The sequence below is a fragment of the Oncorhynchus gorbuscha genome, linkage group LG06 (assembly GCF_021184085.1).
Source record: "Oncorhynchus gorbuscha isolate QuinsamMale2020 ecotype Even-year linkage group LG06, OgorEven_v1.0, whole genome shotgun sequence".
Taxonomy (NCBI): domain Eukaryota; kingdom Metazoa; phylum Chordata; class Actinopteri; order Salmoniformes; family Salmonidae; genus Oncorhynchus; species Oncorhynchus gorbuscha.
Window position 1 is genome coordinate 73,404,528 of NC_060178.1, and position 21,815 is coordinate 73,426,342.

The 21,815-nt window shown below is 42.3% G+C and overlaps 1 protein-coding gene across 2 annotated transcripts in view; it reads left to right on the plus strand.

Annotated features, from left to right (window-relative positions):
* The first annotated feature begins 230 nt into the window (after nucleotides 1–230).
* gfra1a (gdnf family receptor alpha 1a) overlaps nucleotides 231–21,815 on the plus strand; it is a 102,341-nt gene continuing 80,756 nt past the window's right edge. The window contains exons 1-3 of one of the 2 annotated variants that reach the window (XM_046354012.1): nucleotides 231–719; nucleotides 1,375–1,677; nucleotides 3,301–3,384. In XM_046354012.1, coding sequence (XP_046209968.1) covers nucleotides 680–719; nucleotides 1,375–1,677; nucleotides 3,301–3,384 — 427 coding nt within the window. In that variant the 5' untranslated portion in view covers nucleotides 231–679. The remainder of the gene's footprint in view (nucleotides 720–1,374; nucleotides 1,678–3,300; nucleotides 3,385–21,815) is intronic. The other variant, XM_046354013.1, reaches the window with a different exon arrangement.

The window sequence follows — 21,815 nt, forward strand, 5'->3', positions numbered from 1 at the left end:
CTAGGTTATGTTTTATTAAATTGAGCGCAGAATAACAATAACAAATATTGCAAATAGTGTCATAGACTGATTTAGGATAGAGTGTACAAAAAAGCCTACAGTTCGTGTCATGTGTGCAATTCATTTATTGCGCACAGACAATAGCTTACTCGCATTCATTTATCCACACATCAACACTGTATGCCAACTGCAGAAAGAAAATGTGCCTGAAAAAGTTTAATAACAAAATGTATCTAATTGTCATCACCGAAATCCACGTTGAAATGCAGAAGTTCCTCTGTCTTGCTGCTGCTGCTGCCAGGCTGTGGTCACTGCACTATTGAGCACAGCATCGTCGCGCGCTCAGACACACGCGGGCATCCTACGAGCTGGAGTTCCGAGAGCACTCTGGCCCGTTCGTTTTGTCTCCTTATGATATCTTATCGTTGTCTTTTGTTTAGTTTTTCCACGGAAAGAAAATCATTCTGTGGTTGATGGTTTCGGTTGCCTGCCGCAAAATTGGAGTACTTTTGGGTTGGAATGTTTTACGCATGAAGTCAGCTGGATGTGTTCCGAATGTCGGACCTCATGCCCCGATGTTTTCAATGGATTTGAATAGATTGGAATAAAAGCACGAAGTTTTTTTTCTAGACGTTCTATCAATTCCATTGTAACAAGGCATCGCACGGATAGATACGCAATGATCTTCGTCACTCTTTATGTCGTTCTGCCTCTTTTAGGTAAGTTTTAGTTTCAAGGCCTATGATTAATATACACTACAAATGCCTAGTGTAAATATACAGTATATCATCTACTTTTGTAAATTGACAATGATAATCAGTTAGAGGCCAGCTGAGTTAAATAAATAGCAAAATTGGTGGTCATTATGGAGCGAAATGGGCCATCCAAATGCGTGTCATGCCCAAAGACTAGTGAAAAGTCAATTACGAGCTCATGTATACTAATCGAAGTCAATTGAGTTCTAATTCTGAACTAGACACAACTAAAGACCGTGACAATTCATTATCATAACCTATATAGGCCTACCCTTGTTACAGCCGACGTTGCAAAAACATGTGCGTCATATTTAATAACTTTACTTATCCTTTACTTGCTTATTTTTTGTTGCACAAATTGATAGGCTATGAAATGCATTGGACGCTAGTATTTGACTAGTAGTCTATGGAGATGTTTGTGTTGTTGTTATTGTCACCTTAATTGTTTGGAGTTGTGTAAATACAATCAATATTTCAATATCTAAAACTGCTTTAATTTAGTTTAATAATCTCTGAATATTTATTGAGACCAAATCGCGTATTGTCTACAATATTTAACATATACACGACAGAAACATGATTATTATTATTAGCCTATAATTATTTATTCTCTCCGCAGATGTTTTGTATGCCCAGGAGAATGCTCTTTCTGGTCCCAATCGCCTCGATTGTGTCAAGGCGAGTGAGCAGTGTATGAAGGAGCAAGGATGCAGTACCAAGTATCGGACAATGAGACAGTGCGTTGCTGGAGGGAAGGAGAGAAACTTTAGCATGGTGGCTGGACTGGAGGCGCAGGACGAATGTCGGAGTGCCATAGACGCAGTCAAGCAGAGCCCCCTGTACAACTGCAGGTGTAAAAGGGGCATGAAGAAAGAGAAGAACTGCCTTCGCATTTATTGGGGAATCTATCAGACTTTGCAAGGTATGCACTATCATTACAGTTAGCTACAACACAGCAAGCACACAATAATTGTCAGAAGTCTATACATTAATATATCTTTTTTTAAATCCCAGACCTGCTGTATGATTAGGCCTAATGTATTACTGGACCATGTAAACTGCTAAAGTAAAAACCGATTCAGTAAGAAAACACCACATTATTAGGTATGTGAACTTTCCCGCCAGTGCATACTGGGAAAGGTAATATCCTTAAGACATCTCTTGGAATGAATCGAGTGTAAAGGCACTTTGCACTCATTATCTTGGAGTTGATCATATACAAAAAAGTGTACTGCTTAATCCCAGTGTCCAGTGGGGCAGAATGGGATCTCAGTTGTGCAACTGACCACTATACCTAATCAACTGTAGGCTAATGAGTTGTTGGGCTTCATGGACATTGACTGACCCAGATACCCATCCCATGTGTATTTGCATGGCTGTTTTAGGCTGTGTTTACACAAGCAGACCAATTCTGATCTTTTTTTCACTAATTGATCCTTTTACCAATCAGCTCTGAAGAATATCTGATGTGAAAAGATCTGATGTGATTGATCAAAATACCAATTAGTGGAAAAAATATCGGAATTTGGCTGTCTGTGTAAAGGTAACTTTTAGACAGGCAGCCCAATTCTGATATTTTTTTCACCAACTGGTCTTTTGATCAATCAGATCAGATCTTTTCACATCAGATCTTTTTCAGAGCTGATCTGATGGGTCGAAATATCAATTAGTGTCTAAACACAGCCCATGGTAGCTCATAAACATTTAGTGAAAACAATAACCCATGTGCATTCTCTTTAAATGAAATTGTTCTATCTAGCTATACTGGACAAAAATATAAACGCAACATGCAAAAATTTCAAATATTTTACTGAGTTACAATTCATATAAGGAAATCAGTCAATTGAAATACATTCATTAGGCCCTAAGCTATAGATTTCACATAACTGGGAATAGTAGGGATGTGGATCTGAAAACCAGTCAGTATCTGGTGTGACCACCATTTGCCTCATGCAGCGCGACCAATCTCCTTCACATTGAGTTGATCAGGCTGTTGATTGTGGCCTGTGGAATGTTGTCCCACTCCTCTTCAATTGCTGTGTGAAGTTGCTGGATATTGGCGGGAACTGGAACACTCATGTAAATTCAGAGCATCCCAAACATGCTCAGTGGTTGACATGTCTGGTGAGTATGCAGGCCATGGAAGAACAGGAACATTTTCAGCTTTGTTTCAGAATATTCAATTATCTGTCAACAGCTCTGGTGGACATTCCTGCAGTCAGCATGCCAATTAGATTGTCCCTCAAATCTGAGACATCTGTGGTAATGTGTTGTGTGACAAAACTGCACATTTTAGAATAGCCTTTTATTGTCCCCAGCACAAGGTGCACCTGTGTAATGATCATGCTGTTTAATGGATGGATTATATTGGCAAAGGAGAATTGCTCACTAACAGGGATGTAAACAAATTTGTGCACAACATTTGAGAGAAAGCACTTTACATGTTGTGTTTTTTTTCTCAGTGTATCTGTCTGCAACATTTACATGCCTATTAAGACTGCAGGAGTATGTTAAAAATCACATTGTATTTCATTATTCCTTTCAGGGAACGATTTCCTGGAGGACTCCCCTTACGAGACCATGAATAGCCGGCTGTCTGACATGTTCCGACTGGCCCCCATTATTTCAGGTAAGGACATGGATTTATTAAGAGTTTACGATTGTGACACTTAGTACGAAGTTCATGGATGGACGCCTGGCTTCTTTGTGAAAGTATACAGATTAAATGCTGGCTGTGCATGTTCTTAGTGGAATTGTGTTTAAACATTTTTACAATCCTCACACTTTCCCTATTTCGCCCCAATGAAATGCATGCCCATTGTAAGTGATCTTGCATGGAGATCTATAGTTCTGAGTGTCCAATGAGAGCTCAACACAGTGTGGTGGTGTGGAGTTGGTAAAATTACAAAAATGCGTCACGTTGGAGCATAGATTATTGGGGTGTGTTTAAATCATACATCCTGTGTTTAAATCGCACATCGTTGTCAACAATTCGATCTGCGCATTGGTAGTTTATGAGCCGCCTCTAGATGGCAATATTCTCCCTTATTTTCGATCACATAGGCGCAATCCATTGATGCCTTGGTCTTTGTTATGAGGAACTCCCATCCAGTGCGCGTGAGGTGGCATATTGTGTGGCTAGTGATGGGGAATAAGAGAGTCTGAGATTAGTTTAATAAGCACATTGAAATGGGACAATTTTGTCATCAATTGTGATAGAGACATAAACAGCAGAAACCTGAAGAGTGCTTGGGCAAATAAGAGACATCCAAATAACGTTTCCAGAACAATGACTCCAATTTCAGAAAAGTGGAAATGGCTCAAAAGCCATTGTATATGTTAGTTAGAATACAGCCAAATGTCAATGCTCCATTTGTCGCCTAGGAGCATAGTTCATATTAGGAGCATAGTTCATATTAACAGCCCCAGACATTTTCCGCTCTGAGCTACCAGAACCTGAGAGATTTATGAGAAAGCTCTCAGAATCTGAAGGTGCTTCTTATTCCCTTTTGAAAAGCTCTTTATGTTGATTGACGGTTGCACATTTCTTTCTTAGCGACAGGTCTCACAGATCATCCATTCCACCTCATCATGAGAGATTTATGGGCCAGGCAGGGTGAGAAGGAGACAATAAGGGTGAGAGGGGAGACAGAACGGGTGTCAGAGAGGTTTAGGTCAACACAGTGCCTCTCACAACCCCTACTCCCAGACAGCCCTATAACATGGCTGTCTCAGTAAGGCTTAGAGGACTCATAGATCAGCCGACTGATTCATAGTAAGGAACAAAGGGAGACATTGTGAGATGTAATGAATCTGTAATAGGCCCCTGCTTGGGACCTGAGCCTAATAATCTCCAGTGACACTCTGGGCATTCTCCTATGCACCCTCCTGATTATAGTGAGGTTTATTCCTGATCTTTCCTACACACCCCCAGGCCCTACAGTCTGTATTCCCACCTCTACTCTGGGTACTGTAGGCCTCCGAAGGACTAAACCAGACATAAAGCTGGAACAATATCCGTGAAGCTTATAAGGTACACAGCTGCCTTAAAGAACACTGGGTGTCCTTAATTGTTATTAAGAGAAAATAATAGAATAGTATTAGAACAGCAGCATAAATGTGTGAGGAGGATGTGGAGAGCACTGAGCCTGATTGCATGAACACACACACACACACACACACACACACACACACACACACACACACACACACACACACACACACACACACACACACACACACACACACACACACACACACACACACACACACACACACACACACACACACACACACACACACACACACACACACACACACAAGTTTGTGCACAGCACACAGTTCTAAGTTTAATTTAATTATTTTCAAATATTTTCTCCGGGCAGATAGAATGCTTTTAGCCGTACGATGAGTCAGGGTGAGTCACTTTGAAGTATGAGTAAGTCAGTCTCTTAATGTGGTGGAAGTTGCCACATGAGAGAGTGTACATCCCAGGAACAGAACGTATCATCACATTTTGATGTGATCTACATTTGCCATTTAATTCACATTGAGAATACTATGAGCTCAAAAAAGTTACAAAATCTTGAAACACAAATTAAATCTGCAGATTGCAAATGTATAACATCAGAGACCACAACATGATTCTTTGCTGGAGCTGAGTTTTGTATTTTTCTACTTCTTCTTTTAATACAAGCGGTGCATCTTTTTTATTTCCCCCTCCATTTCGTCATAGAAACCCTAAGTTTCTTTCAGTGGGAACTACCTATATTGATGTCTGTTTCACTCTATTAAATGGCTCATTGAATGCTTCTGGGCTTCCACTGCCTGCAGAGCTCATTGCTTCTCATTATCAAGAAGTGTCATGCTGTTGCCTGTGCGCCAGGCTAGGGTATAGGTGAAACATACTAAGTTTGGAGTAGTTCCTGTGTCAATGGTCACAAAAGCCGTAACTGCTGTCATAAGACAGACATGGTGAGTCATCTCATTCAAGGGATGTGCCCTTCTTTAAATATGTTTGAAAGTAAATGGTTTACTCACACAGTCACACATCGTTCAATTACATGCAGAGTTCACCACAGTGCACCTGCTCATGGATGAAGTACCAGATCATTGAATTCATTTTGTGCATTCCTTTGTGTGCGTTTGCATGTGTGTGAGCGTAAGCAAGAACGTAATGGAGAATAGAGGAAGAGAATTCAATAAAATTGTTCCTTTTCCGCCCCCCAGTTTGCCATCTTGTGATGCACTGATGCATAGAGAAGGCAGTGAGAGGCCATTTCTCCTAGATTCAAGTGGACTTGCATTACTCCCAGACCATTTGCCCCTGCTGAAGAGGCAAGCAGTGGAGGAAATGGATGAATACACAGCACAGTTTCATATTACCCTAGTGTTGAACACTCACTGATCTGGAGCCTCTCATACTGACCAATGTAAATATTCCCCCCCCCCCCGATTTTTAGAACTATAATAATAAAACGCTTGTTTGCTGTATGAGTGGAATAACATTGGAGGTTAACTCTTCAAAGTCTAAACCAAAAGGAGTTGTTGATGTACTGTAGCTTTAAACTGAGGAAATGGGAGAAATTTTCAAAATGGTCTGGCTTATCGCCACAGAGATATAGCTATGGTACAATCACTCTGTAGATAAAGCCCCTTTTAAATGTCAGCCAATTGTCATTTAGTGTTCAGTGCGCCAATAAGAAAAATGAAACCCGTGGTAAAATGTGACACAAAATGTAAAACAGAGTCTTCTGTGCAGCATGGGCTGGCTGGACTGAAATTGCCTATATGATGAGGTAGCGGTGAAAAAAGGATAAGGACATCAAAAAATCTGAGAAGTGCTACTATGAATAAAGATGAGTTTCTACATCACTCCATTATTTTCTAAAACCTGTAGATGACCTTTCCCCATTATGTTTTTGTGGTTTAAGCTGATGACAGATCATGATGCTGATTATGAGGTCAGCACATAAACATGCAAAAGTGGCATTTAAAGCATTTAAAGGATTCTCTCTGAAGTCTTTGAGCTGTGTATGTGTGAAAACCCATGTAGTCCCAACCTTGCAGATGGACCACACAGCACCGATGCTGAGAGCCTGTCAACACAGCTCACTGCAGTTGGAATGCCACTCTTATAATGAACTCGGAGTCCAGCAGTGAATGAGGACAGACTGCCACTTGGGTTCTTATAGAGTGAGAGGAGGGAGAGGAATGGGGGAGAACAGTATTTGTGTTGTTTGGACTCAAGAGTACCTCTGCACTTTCTGATGTGTTGGGAGAAGTATTACGACAGCTCCAACCCTAGATTCCACCAACCAACCAAAACCACTCTCAATGTTATTGCTTTGGTGTTTGACTCTCTGTACTTTCCCCAACTGAAAATGTTTGTGTGAGAGAAAGAGAATATAAAAAGGAGATGTCTTTGATGGTAACATTTCCATATCAATATTCCTTCTGCCACCTGACAAACAAATGTCATTAAAATGGCTACTTTGATAAAGCAGCTCCATTTCCCCCGTCTGGCTGTTTGTGTCAGGATGTGTCAATCACAGGCCAAGCCTGGGCCTTTGATGTTGGGGTACAGCTGTACTCTTATCTGTTAGAGTTGTGGCCTCAGCCTCCTCAGTGAGCACTGACTGAGATAGGTGTTCTATGTTAACGTTCCCTTGCTGCCTCCTTCCTACTTTACAAGGGTTTTTTGTTCCGCTAAAGACTCCCAAATCCACCTAGAGTGTAATGTCGTAGGGAGACTTCTCATCTGAAAGCTAATCAATAGCCAGGCATGTTAAAATAGAAACCTGAGGCTGTGAGTACAGAAAACTATTGATTAGTTTTTTTCGCCCGAGCTCTTCTGTTGGACTGGATCAAAGGATAACCCCTATGTTGCTGGAGCTCAGGTATACGGTTCCACAATGCACATCGGTCTGGAGGAGTCGGGACTCTCCACAGGGTTGTCTTGACTCCTCCACTCTCATTGTCCGTCTTAGAAGATGTAGGGCAGGGGTCCCCAAAAATGTTTGCACCATGAACCCACCATGTAAAGAATGTGATGTAATCAATAGCCAATGTTTACTCGTTTAATTGGGGCTATGACAGTCTATTACAAATCCATCTGGCAGCATTTTTGGACAATATTTCAATCTTAAAGAAGCAAGTGTTGAAGTGGCTGAAATGTATCAGAAAGGTATTGGGAAGTTCAAAAGATACACAGGCAATCATTTTTTTGTGACCTTCTGTGTAGAAAATAAGATCCTCATTGATAATGTTCCTTTCCCCCCAGTCTGATTAAGTGTCGGGTCTTGCCCACTCTGTTCTAATGAGTCCTTGTGGGCATTGTAGAAGGAAACACAAGACATGGATGTGATCCTCAGAGTCTTATCTTTCAGTAGATGAAACTGTTAAAAAGCCACAGAAACCGCTCAGTTTTTTACAACCGCATCTAGTGGCTACCGGAAGTTATGGACTTAACGATTCGGTTCTATAAACCAAGAACAAGTTTCTCTTGCGACTCCATTTCCAAATCAGGCGAATCCTAGTTTGGGGAACGCTGCTGTAGGGACTGATTATAATATTAGATCTCAATAAAGATTTTTAATACTCCTTAAAATACCACCTAACTTCCTGGATGTCTGTTGTTGTCTGTCTGTTTGACTTTCATCCAAAAGTCCATAGCTGTCCTTCCAAGTCACACGGAGGATTTAGCCACAGGTCGAGGGGCTTTAGCTGCTTAATACACAGACACCGTTCCAGACATTACTCTCACAGCTGCAGCTTAATGGCAGAATAATGCTAACAGCAGCATCAGGTTGCAGCCTTGTCCCTGCCGCTAGCTCTATGCAGCCAAAAAATAATTTAGTTAAAGGTGACCAGAATGGAGTCCTCCTGGGAGGTTTCTGATTGGATATAAAGTGGGAGAGTGATTCATCACAGTTAATCAACGCTCCTGACAGCTCGAATCAGCAGGGGCGCCACATGTGCCAGCTACATCTATTGCTTTTCTGCCCAGATGCATGCCAATTATCCATACTGCAAACAGTGAGGTGTCAGTATAAAGTCAGATAGATGTCGTGAGTAACCATGTTTGATGAAATATTCACTGGCTTCATACAAAAACAGGTCTATTGTAGTTGTTTGGTACAATAAATAAAACATTCAGTGGTTAGGATTCAATTGATTATTATGCAAAGGCGTACATACTCTATCATAGGATACTTTTCTTGGATGGGCAAGACCTTTAAGTACATACAGTACATTCCTAAAAGTGTGTGGACACCTGCTCGTCGAATATCTCATACCAAAATCACGTGCATTAATATGGAGTTGGTCCCCCCTTTGCTGCTATAACAGCCTCCACTCTTCTGGGAAGGCTTTCCACTAGATGTCGGAACATTTCTGCAGGGACCTGCTTCCATTCAACCACAAGAACATTAGTGTGGTCGGGCACTGATGTTGGGTGATTAAGCCTGGCTCACAGTCAGCATTCCAATTCATCCCAAAGGAGTTCGATGTGGTTGAGGTCAGTCAAGTTATTCCACATGGATCTCAACAAACCATTTCTGTGTGGACCTCGCTTTGTGCACGGGGGCATTGTCATGCTGAAACAGGAAAGGGCCTTCCCCAAACTGTTGCCACAAGGTTGGAAGCTCAGAATAGTCTACAATGTCATTATATGCTATAGCGTTAACATTTCCCTAAACTGGAACTAAGGGGCTTAGCCTGAACTATGAAAAACAGCCCCAGACCATTATTCCTCCTCCATCAAACTTTACAGTTGGCACTATGCATTCGGCAGGTAGGGTTCTCCTGTCTTCCGCCAAACCCAGATCCATCTGTCAGACTGCCAGATGGGGAAGCGTGATTCATCACTCCAGAGAACGTTTCCACTGCTCCAGTCCAATGGCGGCAAGCTTTACACCACTCCAGCCAGCACTTGGCATTGTGCATGATCTTAAGCTTGTGTGTGGCTGGAAACTAATTTCATGAAGCTCTCGGCGAACAGTCGTTCTGCTGACATTGCTTCCAGAGGCAGTTTGGAACTCGGTAGTGAGTGTTGCAACTGAGGACAGACGATATCTACGAGCTACATTCTTCAACACTCTGCGATCTCGTTGTGTGAGTTTGTGTGGCCTACCACTTGGCAGCTGAGCCGTTGTTGCTTCTAGACGTTGAGCCGTTGTTGCTTCTCCACTTTACAATAACAGCAATTACAGTTTACCGGAGCAGCTCTAGCAGGGGAGAAATTTGACGAACTGACAGTTGGAAAGGTGGCATCCTATGACGGTGCCAATTTGAAAGTCACTGAACTATTCAGTAAGGTCATTCTAGTGCCAATGTTTTTCTATGAAGATGTCATGATTGTGTGCTCAATTTTATACACCTTTGTGGCTGAAATAGCCAAATCCACTAATTTGACGGGGTGTCCACATACTTTTGTATATATAGTATACATGTAGATGTTTAACCCTTTTTAGCTGTTTGTTTGTTTTTTATTCCAAGAGGGTGTCATGCAGGTGAAAGAGGACCCAAAAGCGACTTAACAGAAACAGAGTTTATTTAAGTCCAAACAGGGAATAACAGAAATCCTCTAGTCTGTAGAGGGGAATAACTGGAGAAGCGGCCACAGACTGCAGGTCGCTTCGGGTAGGCGCAGGCCGTAGTCGACAGAGACACCTTGCAGCATCTTGAATGACACAATCACAGCAAAAACACGACAGGACAGGGACTCGAAACGCAATGTGGTGAATACTAAACAAGTTAAATGGGACTCTAATCAGGGGAAAGGATCGCAGGTGTGGGAATTTTGGAGAGATTGAGTTCTATCAATTTAATTGTTTCTCGAGTCACGGAGAAAAAATCAAATATCATTTGCATCAAACTTGTCTGCGCGGTCCGAACAAGCCCACTGTCCCCTCCTGATGCGCTCACAAGATGGTAAAGCGGCTGGCGAGACGAAGAGTGCCTCGAAACCGGGATGACAACTTGGAGGTGGCCCACTGCAAGAACTCTCGAAACAGGAACGAAAAGGAGGTAGGACATAAGCGCGGAAGCGGAGTGTGCGTGAGTGCTTCTTAACCTGTCTTTCAATTCCCCAGACTGTTAACCGACAACACGCCCAGGAAGAATCCCTCGGGAAACCCCTTATTTTTTCATGATTTAAGAGCTGTGATGACCATAAAAAATCAAAATAAAAAGCACTGCAACTCGATACTGTGAGGGTTAAAGGGGTCCAAATCTGATACTCTGAAAACAACTTCTCAACCCCCTTCCTGATTGGCATAAAAATGTGTTGGTCCAATGGCTCAGACTCTCGCCAGAGGAGGAGATGGTTGCGATGCGGAGCAGGGAAATGAACTTTCAGTGCGAAACTCAATAGAATAATCCGTATGGAAAAACCCGAATCATCTCCTCTTTAAAGTTCTGGAACTCATTACTAGATTGAGGGCTGCCAGTATGTTTTTATGAGGCCAGGATAACAGGTCATACTGACTTGGAACATGTCCAGAAAGGAATCAATTTATACAAAATAGTACAGTTTTGTTTTACTGAATTAACTGAAATCTCCCTCCCAGCTGCAGCAAATCCATTCCACATAATTTGAAACAGAGGTTCCAAACAGTAACAGAAATCCAGTACTGGAGTTGTATAGTACAGAGACACCTTTCCCAATGAAGGCAAAAAACACGACAGGACAGGGCGATACATGCAAAAACACGACCATGGTGAATACCCAAGGAACCGACGGGACAGGAACGGAACACAAAGGAATTTCTAATCAGCTGTGGGAAGACTTGATTTGTAGGAACAGCTTTTAGAAGGAGGGAAAGAACCAAATATTCCAGGGACAAGACATGATAATAAATGACAAACATGACAGAGGGTTTGTCTGTGTGTCTCTGACTCTTTTAATCATGATTTAATGTTTTGTTTTTAGTGGTAGATCAGCTTTAATTTTGGAGAAAGATTGAGTTCTATCAATTTAATTGTTTGCATCAATTCTAAACCCCTTATTTTTTATTTATAAAAAGAAAAGTCAACTCTAACACCCCTCTCCTGATTGGAGTAAAGTAACGGACAACAATACTTTGACGCTACTTAGAACTATTTTCGCTCACATGTACGGTACAGGTAGTTAAATAATTATATATGTTGTCCTGATTTACTCTTTCTGCAAGTGTTGGATTTTCATCCACAGTAACCCAACTTTCCCAGTATAATGCCATTTTGCAATTCCTTTTGCAATACATCCCTCCATTTTAATGTGATGTCTTACGAGGATCTTGAACCTCCCTATTTGTAATATTTCGACCGATATTGCCCTAAAAAGAATGACATTACCATGAGTATAATGATATTTCCCATTGACTTATTGTGTTTTTTTCCAATCCCCTAACAATACAGTTATGGCTGGTAATATTAGTAGTCTTTTGACTGTACAGAGCATTTGTGCTGCAGTACTTGTCTCGAGAGAACCCCCCTCCCCCTTTTAATAACAGTTTTAGTCAAGAAACTTTCCTGGAAAACATCCATGAAAATATAAGTCTCCAGTATCCAGCTGTTTTTGGCTTTGTGCCATTCTTGATCTCAAGTATGTTAAATGAGGGCATTGATACATAGATTCAAATTTTTCACATTCTAATTTCCAAATCCAAATCAAATGTTATTTGTTACAACAGGTGTAGACATTACCATGGAATGCTTACTTACAAGCCCTTAACGAACAATGCAGTTCAATAAATATAATTAATAAAATATTTACTAAATAAACTAAAGTAAAAAAAATCTAATCAATCAAAAAGTAACACAATAAATGTACATAACAATAACGAGGCTACATACAGAGGGTACAGAGTCAATGTCAATGTCAATGTGCGGGGGTACAGGTTATTCAAGGTCATTTGTAAAGTGACTATGCATAGATAATAGACAGTGAGTAGCAACAGTGTAAAAACAAAGGGGGATGGCCAGTTGATTAGTTTCGTTGTTCGTGAAACCCACCAGCATTTGTTCCCCTGTCTCATCTTCTATCATGTTTAAGGTATGATCCAGATGCAGACAGTGTCAAAGAAAAAAAGTATATTCCTTAAACAGGGCCAGGCAAATGACAGGTCAAAGGCAGGCAGGGGTCATTAACCCAGAGATGGTGCAAAGTGTTCAGAATGGCAGGTAGTCTCAGGGTCAGGGCAGCCAGGGGTCAATAATCCAGTAAGGTAGGGTAAGGTACAGAATGGCAGGCAGGCTCAGAGTCAGGGCAGCCAGGGGTCAATAATCCAGTAAGGTAGGGTAAGGTACAGGATGGCAGGCAGGCTCAGGGTCAGGGCAGCCAGGGGTCAATAATCCAGTAAGGTAGGGTAAGGTACAGGATGGCAGGCAGGCTCAGGGTCAGGGCAGCCAGGGGTCAATAATCCAGTAAGGTAGGGTAAGGTACAGGATGGCAGGCAGGCTCAGGGTCAGGGCAGCCAGGGGTCAATAATCCAGTAAGGTAGGATACGGTACAGAATGGCAGGCAGGCTCAGGGTCAGGCCTGGCAGAATGGTCAAAACCGGGAAGGACAAGGAAACAGGAGCAAGAAACAGGCAGGAGCAGGGGAACAAACGCTGGATTCACGAACAAAAAAAACACAGGTATAAATACATATCGGATAATGGGGAAGATGGGCTACACCTGGAGGGGTGTGGAGACAAGCACAAAGACAGGTGAAGCAGATCAGGGTGTGACATCTTCAGATCTTCCATTTGGGTTTAGTTCGTGTAAATCGATCATTTGAATGTATACTTACCAAATTACCAGACAATCGTGAGCTGGCATTTGTAGGCTAAATACTGTGGATGTTATCCATACATGTCTTACTTTTGTTGAAAGTATAAATTGCAGTAAACATCCCCCTGTCCTCCTGAGTCCTATACTACAAATCAGGTTCGAGGAGTTAGCGAGGTAACTTTGGTCAACTCTGAGTTCAACTTGGGATAACTGGTCACACAAATGTGGCTCACCTTTTAGCCAGGTACATTTCAATGGCAATGAATCCCTCAGTACTAACCTGCTCTGGGTCAGGCTAACTCAGGAGTAACTCCACTTATCCTGAATGAAGTATCTGAGCCGTGAGTTGAGGACCAATGAAATCATATTCCCTCCCTCTTGCAAAGATCCCTTTCATCACTGATTAAATATTCTATTACACACCTGGATTGTACAATATTTGCACATTATTCTTAAAATAATTTTACAAGCTGGTGGTTGATCATTTCTAGACAGCCATTTTCAAGTCTTGCCATAGATTGTCAAGCCGATTTAAGTCAAAACTGTACTCAGGAACATTCTATGTTGTCTTGGTATGCAAATGCAGTGTATATTTGCCTTGTGTTTTAGGTTGTTGTCATGCTGAAAGGTGAATTGGTCTCCCAGTGTCTGTTGGAAAGCAAACTGAACCAAGTTTTCCTTTAGTATTTTGCCTTTGCTTAGCTCTATGTTTCTTTTTATCCCCCAAAAACTTCCTAGTCCTTGCCGATGACAAGCATACCCATAACATGATGCAGCCACCACTATGCTTGAAGGTATGGAGAGTGGTACTCAGTAACGTGTTGTGTTGGATTTGCCCCAAACTTAACAACCTCTATTCAGGACATAAAGTTAATTTTTTTGCCATGTTCTTTGCAGTTACTTTATTGCCTTATTGCAAACAAGATGCTTTGGAATATTTTTATTCTGTACAGGACTCTTTGTTTTCCCTCTGTAATTTAGGTTAGTATTGTGGAGTAATTACAATGTTGTTGACCCATCCTCAGTTTTCTCCTATCACAGCCATTAAACTCTGTAACTGTTTCAAAGTCACCATTGGCATCATGGTGAAAACCCTAAGCTGTTTGCTTCGTATCTGGGTTAGGAAGGACGTCTGTTTCTTTGTAGTGACTGGGTGTACTGATACACCATCCAAAGTGTAATTAATAACTTCACCATGCTCAAAGGGATATTCAATGTCTGCCTTTTTTGTTGTTACCCTTTTTCTCCCAACTTCGTGGTATCCAATTGGTAGTTACAGTCTTGTCCCATCACTGCAATTCCCGTATGGAGAGGCGAAGGTCGAAAGCCATGCGTCCTCCGAAACACAACCCAGCCTAGCCACACTGCTTCTTGACACAATGTCCGCCACACCAATTTGTCGGAGGAAACACCGTACACCTGGCAACCGTGTCAGCGTGCATTGCACCCAGCCCGCCACAGGAGTCACTAGTGTGCAATGAGACAAGAACATCGCTGCAGGCCAAACTCTCCCCTAACCCGGACGACGTGGGGCCAATTGAATACCGCCCCATGGGTCTCCCAGTCATGGCTGGCTGCGACAGAGCCTGAACTCGAACCAGGATCTCTAGTGGTACAGCTAGCACTGCGACGCAGTGCCCTTGACCACTTTTTTCAAAGAAGGTGCCCTTCTTTGCGAGACATTGCAAAACCTCTCTGGTCGTTTTGGTTGAATCTTTTCTCTTTTTTTAACAATATATTTATTCACATTTGTTTTTACAATCAGCAAAATATGCCACAGACAATGCCCCATTATTCCTTCCACCTACACAAAACACCATGCTAGGGCTTGTAGGCCTGTTGTAAGGCAGGTCCTCACCAGACATCACCGGCAACAACGTCGCCTATGGGCACGAACCCACCGTCGCTGGACCAGACAGGACTGGCAAAAAGTCCTCTACACTGATGAGTCACAGTTTTGTCTCACCAGGGTGATGGTCGGATTCGCGTTTATCGTCAACGGAATGAGCGTTACACCGAGGCCTGTACTCTGGAGAGGGATCGATTTGGAGGTGGAGGGTCTGTCATGGTCTGGGGCGGTATGTCACAGCATCATCGGACTGAGCTTGTAGTCATTGCAGGCAATCTCAAAGCTGTGCGTTACAGGGAAGACATCCTCCTCCCTCATGTGGTACCCTTCCTGCAGGCGCATCCTGACATGACCCTCCAGCATGACAATGCCACCAGCCATACTGCTCATTCTGTGCGTGATTTCCTGCAAAACAGGAATGTCAGGGCGAGCGATGAACCCGCATCTCAATCCCATTGAGCACATCTGGGACCTGTTGGATCGGAGGGTGAGGGCTAGGGCCATCCTCCCCATAAATGTCCGGGAACTTGCATGTGCCTTGGTGGAAGAGTGGTTAACATCTCACAGCAAGAACTGGAAAATCTGATGGAGTCCATGGTGAGGAGATGCACTGCAGTACTTAATGCAGCTGGTGGCCACACCAGATACTGACTTTTACTTTTGATTTTGAACCCCCTTTGTTCAGGGACATTTCTGTTCGTCACATGTCTGTGGAACTTGTTCAGTTTATGTCTCAGTTGTTGAATGTTGTTATGTTCATGCAAATATTTACACATGTTAAGTTTGCTGAAAATAAATGCAGTTGACAGTGAGAGGGCGTTTCTTATTTTGTTGGGTTTAGATCTATGCCCTTCTGTTTGGTTACAGACTTCAATCCATATATTTAAAGTGTTTTTCTATGAAAGGGTTGTTTATGAGACCAAAGCTTTACGTGTGTTAATATAAGGTATACAGTGGGGCAAAAAAGTATTTAGTCAGCCAACAATTGTGCAAGTTCTCCCACTTATAAAGATGAGAGAGGCCTGTAATTTTCATCATAGGTACACTTCAACTATGTCAGACAAAATGAGAAAAAAAATCCAGAAAATCACATTGTAGGATTTTTTATGAATTTATTTGCAAATTATGGTGGAAAATAAGTATTCGGTCAATAACAAAAGTTTCTCAATACTTTGTTATATACCCTTTTTTGGCAATTACAGAGGTCAAATGTTTTCTGTAAGTCTTCACAAGGTTTTCACACACTGTTGCTGGTATTTTGGCCCATTCCTCCATGCAGATCTCCTCTAGAGCAGTGATGTTTTGGGGCTGTTGCTGAGCAACACGGACTTTCAACTCCCTCCAAAGATGTTCTATGGGGTTGAGATCTGGAGACTGGCTAGGCCACTCCAGGACCTTGAAATGCTTCTTACGAAGCCACTCCTTTGTTGCCCGGGTGGTGTGTTTGGGATCATTGTCATGCTGAAAGACCCAGCCACGTTTCGTCTTCAATGCCCTTGCTGATGGAAGGAGGTTTTCACTCAAAATCTCACGATACATGGCCCCAATCATTCTTTCCTTTATACGGATCAGTCGTCCTGGTCCCTTTGCAGAAAAACAGCCCCAAAGTATGTTTCCACCCTTCACAGTAGGTATGGTGTTCTTTGGATGCAACTCAGCATTCTTTGTCCTTCAAACACGACGAGTTGAGTTTTTACCAAAAAGTTATATGTTGGTTTCATTTGACCATATGACATTCTCCCAATCTTCTTCTGGATCATCCAAATGCTCTCTAGCAAACTTCAGACGGGCCTGGACATGTACTGGCTTAAGCTGGGGGACACGTTTGGCACTGCAGGATTTGAGTTCCTGGAGGCGTAGTGTGTTACTGATGGTGGGCTTTGTTACTTTGGTCCCAGCTCTCTGCAGGTCATTCACTAGGTCCCCCCGTGTGGTTCTGGGATTTTTTTGCTCACCGTTCTTGTGATCATTTTGACCCCACGGGGTGAGATCTTGTGTGAAGCCCCAGATCGAGGGAGATTATCAGTGGTCTTGTATGTCTTCCATTTCCTAATAATTGCTCCCACAGTTGATTTCTTCAAACCAAGCTGCTTACCTATTGCAGATTCAGTCTTCCCAGCCTGGTGCAGGTCTACAATTTTGTTTCTGGTGTCTGGTGTCCTTTGACAGCTCTTTGGTCTTGGCCATAGTGGAGTTTGGAGTGTGACTGTTTGAGATTGTGGGCAGGTGTCTTTTATACTGATAACAAGTTCAAACGGGTGCCATTAATACAGGTAACGAGTGGAGGCCTAGCGGGACTACCCTGTCTTGTGCCATGTGATAGAGAGAACATTGAGGAAACCGTTCCATTAGTCAGGATCTGAGCTACTGGACATTTGTTTAGTAATCTAATCAGACATACAGACTTAGGTCCAATATTCATCCTCTGTAAACTTCAAACATGTAGCTTGATTCTCCACATCTAATGAAGCCGCCACTACAGGTTCTTGGTCATTTTCTACATAATGCAAAATATTAAATAAACTTCTGATATTATTAGCAGATCTTTCCCAGGTTTTAACAAAACTGTGATCAGTGCCTGTTCAATTGTGTCTGGGAGCAATCCTGTCTCTATGGCATAATTAAACTTATTGCAAAGAGGCTCAATTAGTTTGGGTAAAAAGGATCAATAGAATTCAATAGGCAATCTGTCTATGCCTGGTGATTTTCCCCCAGCAGTATTGAAAATGGATTCCATAATTTCCTCGGATGTAGTCTCTTTCTCCAAAGTGCTCTCAATCCTCATCAGTTAAAGTTTGTAAATTGAGTTTGTTCAAAAACTCATGCATTGTGGCAGGGGTATCACCTTCAGAATACATTTAAACTCAGATTTTCACAATCCCTGACATTTAATCCTTGTAAAAATTCCCTTTCTTAGATCAAATAGGATCACCAATTTATTTTAAGAATGTGAAATGAGAGAATTATTTATTTCAGCTTTTATTTTTTTCATCACATTCCCAGTGGGTCAGACATTTACATACAATCAATTAGTATTTGGAATCATTGCTTTGAAATTGTTTAACTTGGGTCAAACGTTTCAGGTAGCCTTCCACAAGCTTCCCACAATAAGTTGGGTGAATTTAGGCCCATTCCTCCTGACAGAGCTGGTGTAAATGAGTCAGGTTTGTAAGCCCCCTTGCTTAAGCCATTTTGCCACAACTTTGGAAGTTTGCTTGGGGTCATTGTCCATTTGGAAGACCCATTTGCAACCAATCTTTAACTTCCTGACTGATGTCTTGAGGTGTTGCTTCAATATATCCACATAATTTCCCTCCCTCATGATGCAATCTATTTTGTGAAGTGCACTAGTCCCTCCAGCAGCAAAGCAACCCCACAACATGATGCTGCCACCCCCGTGCTTCACAGTTGGGATGGTGTTCTTCGGCTTGCAAGCATCCCCTGTTTTCCTCCAAACATAACAATCGTCATTTTGGCTTGCAAGCATCATTATGACCAAACAGTTCTATTTTTCTTTCATCAGACCAGAGGGCATGTCTCCAGAAAGTACGATCTTTGTCCCCATGTGCAGTTGTAAACCGTAGTCTGGCTTTTTATGGCGGTTTAGGAGCAGTGGCTTCTTCCTTGCTGAGCGGCCTTTCAGGTTATGTCGATATAGGGCCTGTTTTACTGTGGATATATATACTTTTGTTCCTGTTTCCTCCAGCATCTTTACAAGTTCCTTTGCTGTTGTTCTGGAATTGATTTGCACTTTTTGCACCAAAGTACGTTCATCTCTAGGAGACCGAATGCGTCTTCTTCCTGAGCGGTATGAGAGCTGCGTGGTCCCATGGTGTTTATACTTGTGTACTATTGTTTGTACAGATGAACGTGGTACCTTCTGGCATTTGGACATTGCTCCCAAGGATGAACCAGACTTGTGGAGGTCTACAATTTTCGTTCTGAAGTCTTGGCTGATTTCTTTTGATTTTCCCATGATGTTAAGCAAAGAGGCACATAGTTTGAAGGTATGCCTTGAAATACATCCACAGGTACATCTCCAATTGACTCAAATTATGTAAATTAGCCTATCAGAAGCTTCTAAAGCCATGACATCATTTTCTGGAGTTTTCCAAGCTGTTTAAAGGCACAGTCAACTTAGTGTATGTAAACATCTGACCCACTGGAATTGTGATACACTGAATAATAATTGAACTAATATGTCTGTAAACAACTGGTGTAAAAATGATTTGTGTCATGCACAAAGTAGATGTCCTAACCGACATGTCAAAACTATAGTTTGTTAACAAGAAATTTTACCTAAGTGTATGTAAACTTCTGACTTCAACTGATTTATACCTGTTCTGAAAGGCTCCAGATTCTACAACACCACTAAGCAAGGGGCACAACCAAGCGAGTGGCAACATGAAGACCAAGCAGCTCTCCAAACAGGTCAGGGACACAGTTGCGGAGAAGTACAGATCTGGGTTGGGTTATAAAAAAATATCCGAAACTTTGAACATCCCACCGAAATACATTATAAAAAAAATTGAAATAATATGGTACCACAACAAACCTGCCACGAGAGGACCGCCCACCAAAACTCACAGACCAGGCAAGGAGGGCATTAATCAGAGATTCATCAAAGAGACCAAAGATAACCCTGAAGGAGCTGCAAAGCTATACAGAGGAGATTGGAGTATCTGTTGATTGGACCACTTTAAGCCGTACACTCCACAGAGCTGGGCTTTACGGAAGAGTGGCCAGAAAAAAGCCATTGCTTAAAGAAAGAAATAAGCAAATACTTTTGGTGGTCGCAATAGGCATGTGGGAGACTCCCTAAACATATGGAAGAAGGTACTCTGGTCAGATGAAACTAAAATTGAGCTATTTGGCCATCAAGGAAAACATTATGTCTGGTGCAAACCCAACACCTCTCATCACCCCGAGAACACCATCCCCACAGTGAAGCATGGTGGTGGCATCATCTTGCTGTGGGGATGTTTTTCATTGGCAGGGACAGGGGAATGAAGATGGCGCTTGAGGGAAACCTGTTTAAGTCTTCCAGAGATTTGAGACTGGGACGGAAGTTTACCTTCCAACAGGACAATGACCCTAAGCATACTGCTAAAGTGAAATGTAAGTGGTTTAAGGGGAAGCATTTAAATGTCTTGGAATGGCCTAGTCAAAGTCCAGACCTCAATCCCATTGAGAATCTGTTGTATGACGTAAAGATTGCTGTACACCAGCGGAACCCATCCATCTTGACGTGTACAAGTCAGGGAGTTCTTTCCTCATGTATGTTTCAGCCATCTTCACAGAGTCAAATGTGTGCTCATCATTCTTGGTTTCGATCCACAAAGTTGCCGAGTACCGCATGCCATATACCAAGCCAGCCTGACACAGAAGTCTTTTCAGTGGGGAGAAAGCCATCATGATTCTGGCATCTCCATACTTGAGCTCTCCCTTTGCTCGGGCAGCAGAGAGGATGTGAACAGTGTCCTGGTACAGTAGAAATGTCATGACAAATGCCCTTGGTGCAACCTGGCCAGGCAGCCGCCTGGGCCCTCTCGATTTCCCGTGGGTGCGCAGAAGGGGGTAGATCCGGTATTTTGGGAATCCATTCCAGTAGAAAGGAGATTGCGTCTCTTCCCTCCACGGCCTCCGGGAAACCTTGATGTCTCAAATTTGAGTGCAGTTGGAAATGTTCATAATATGAAATTCATCCTCGAGTTTAGAGATGGTGTCTTTCAACTTCTTGTATTTTTGGGACCATGTCCTCGTGGACGTCCAGGATGGCACCCTGGTGGTCAGCATGGTCTTTTTCTAACTTTGTCACTCATCCCTTTGTGACTTTCTGGTCTTCGTGGAGCTTATCCACCAGCACATCAATTTTGCTGAGGCTTTCAGAAAGTGTCTCTTGGATCTTTGTTAAACCCTTGTCCATCTCCATTCTGAACCATGCTGGTGCTTCTTCCGAGCTAGCATCCACCGAGACCGAAGAAGGACTGTAACATGGGGTCATTTTTCCATGCCTCGTCTGAGGCTTTGACATATTGGGCACCTTTTGTTTTGGCGATAATAGAGATGTTTTAACTTCCAATTCACTATTAACGAATAGGTAAACTGTGTCAAAATGCCTTAAAATGTTTTGAAAGTTTGAGGACGCTACGCAGACGAGTCTTGTTAGAGCTTCGTCATTGCCGGAAGTGGTTGAATCTAATTTTGAAATTCACTGCTCGACTGAGGAATCTTACAGATCATTTTATGTGTGGGGTACAGAGATGAGGTTGTCATGATTTTTGTTTATGTTAAACACTAGTATTGCACACAGAATCCATGCAACTTATTATGTAACTCATTTACTGTAGGCTTGTTATAACAAAGAGATTGAATGCTTATTGGCTCAAGACGTTTCAGCATTTTATTTGGAATTAATTAGAACAAAAATTGACATTGTGGTGTATTGTGTG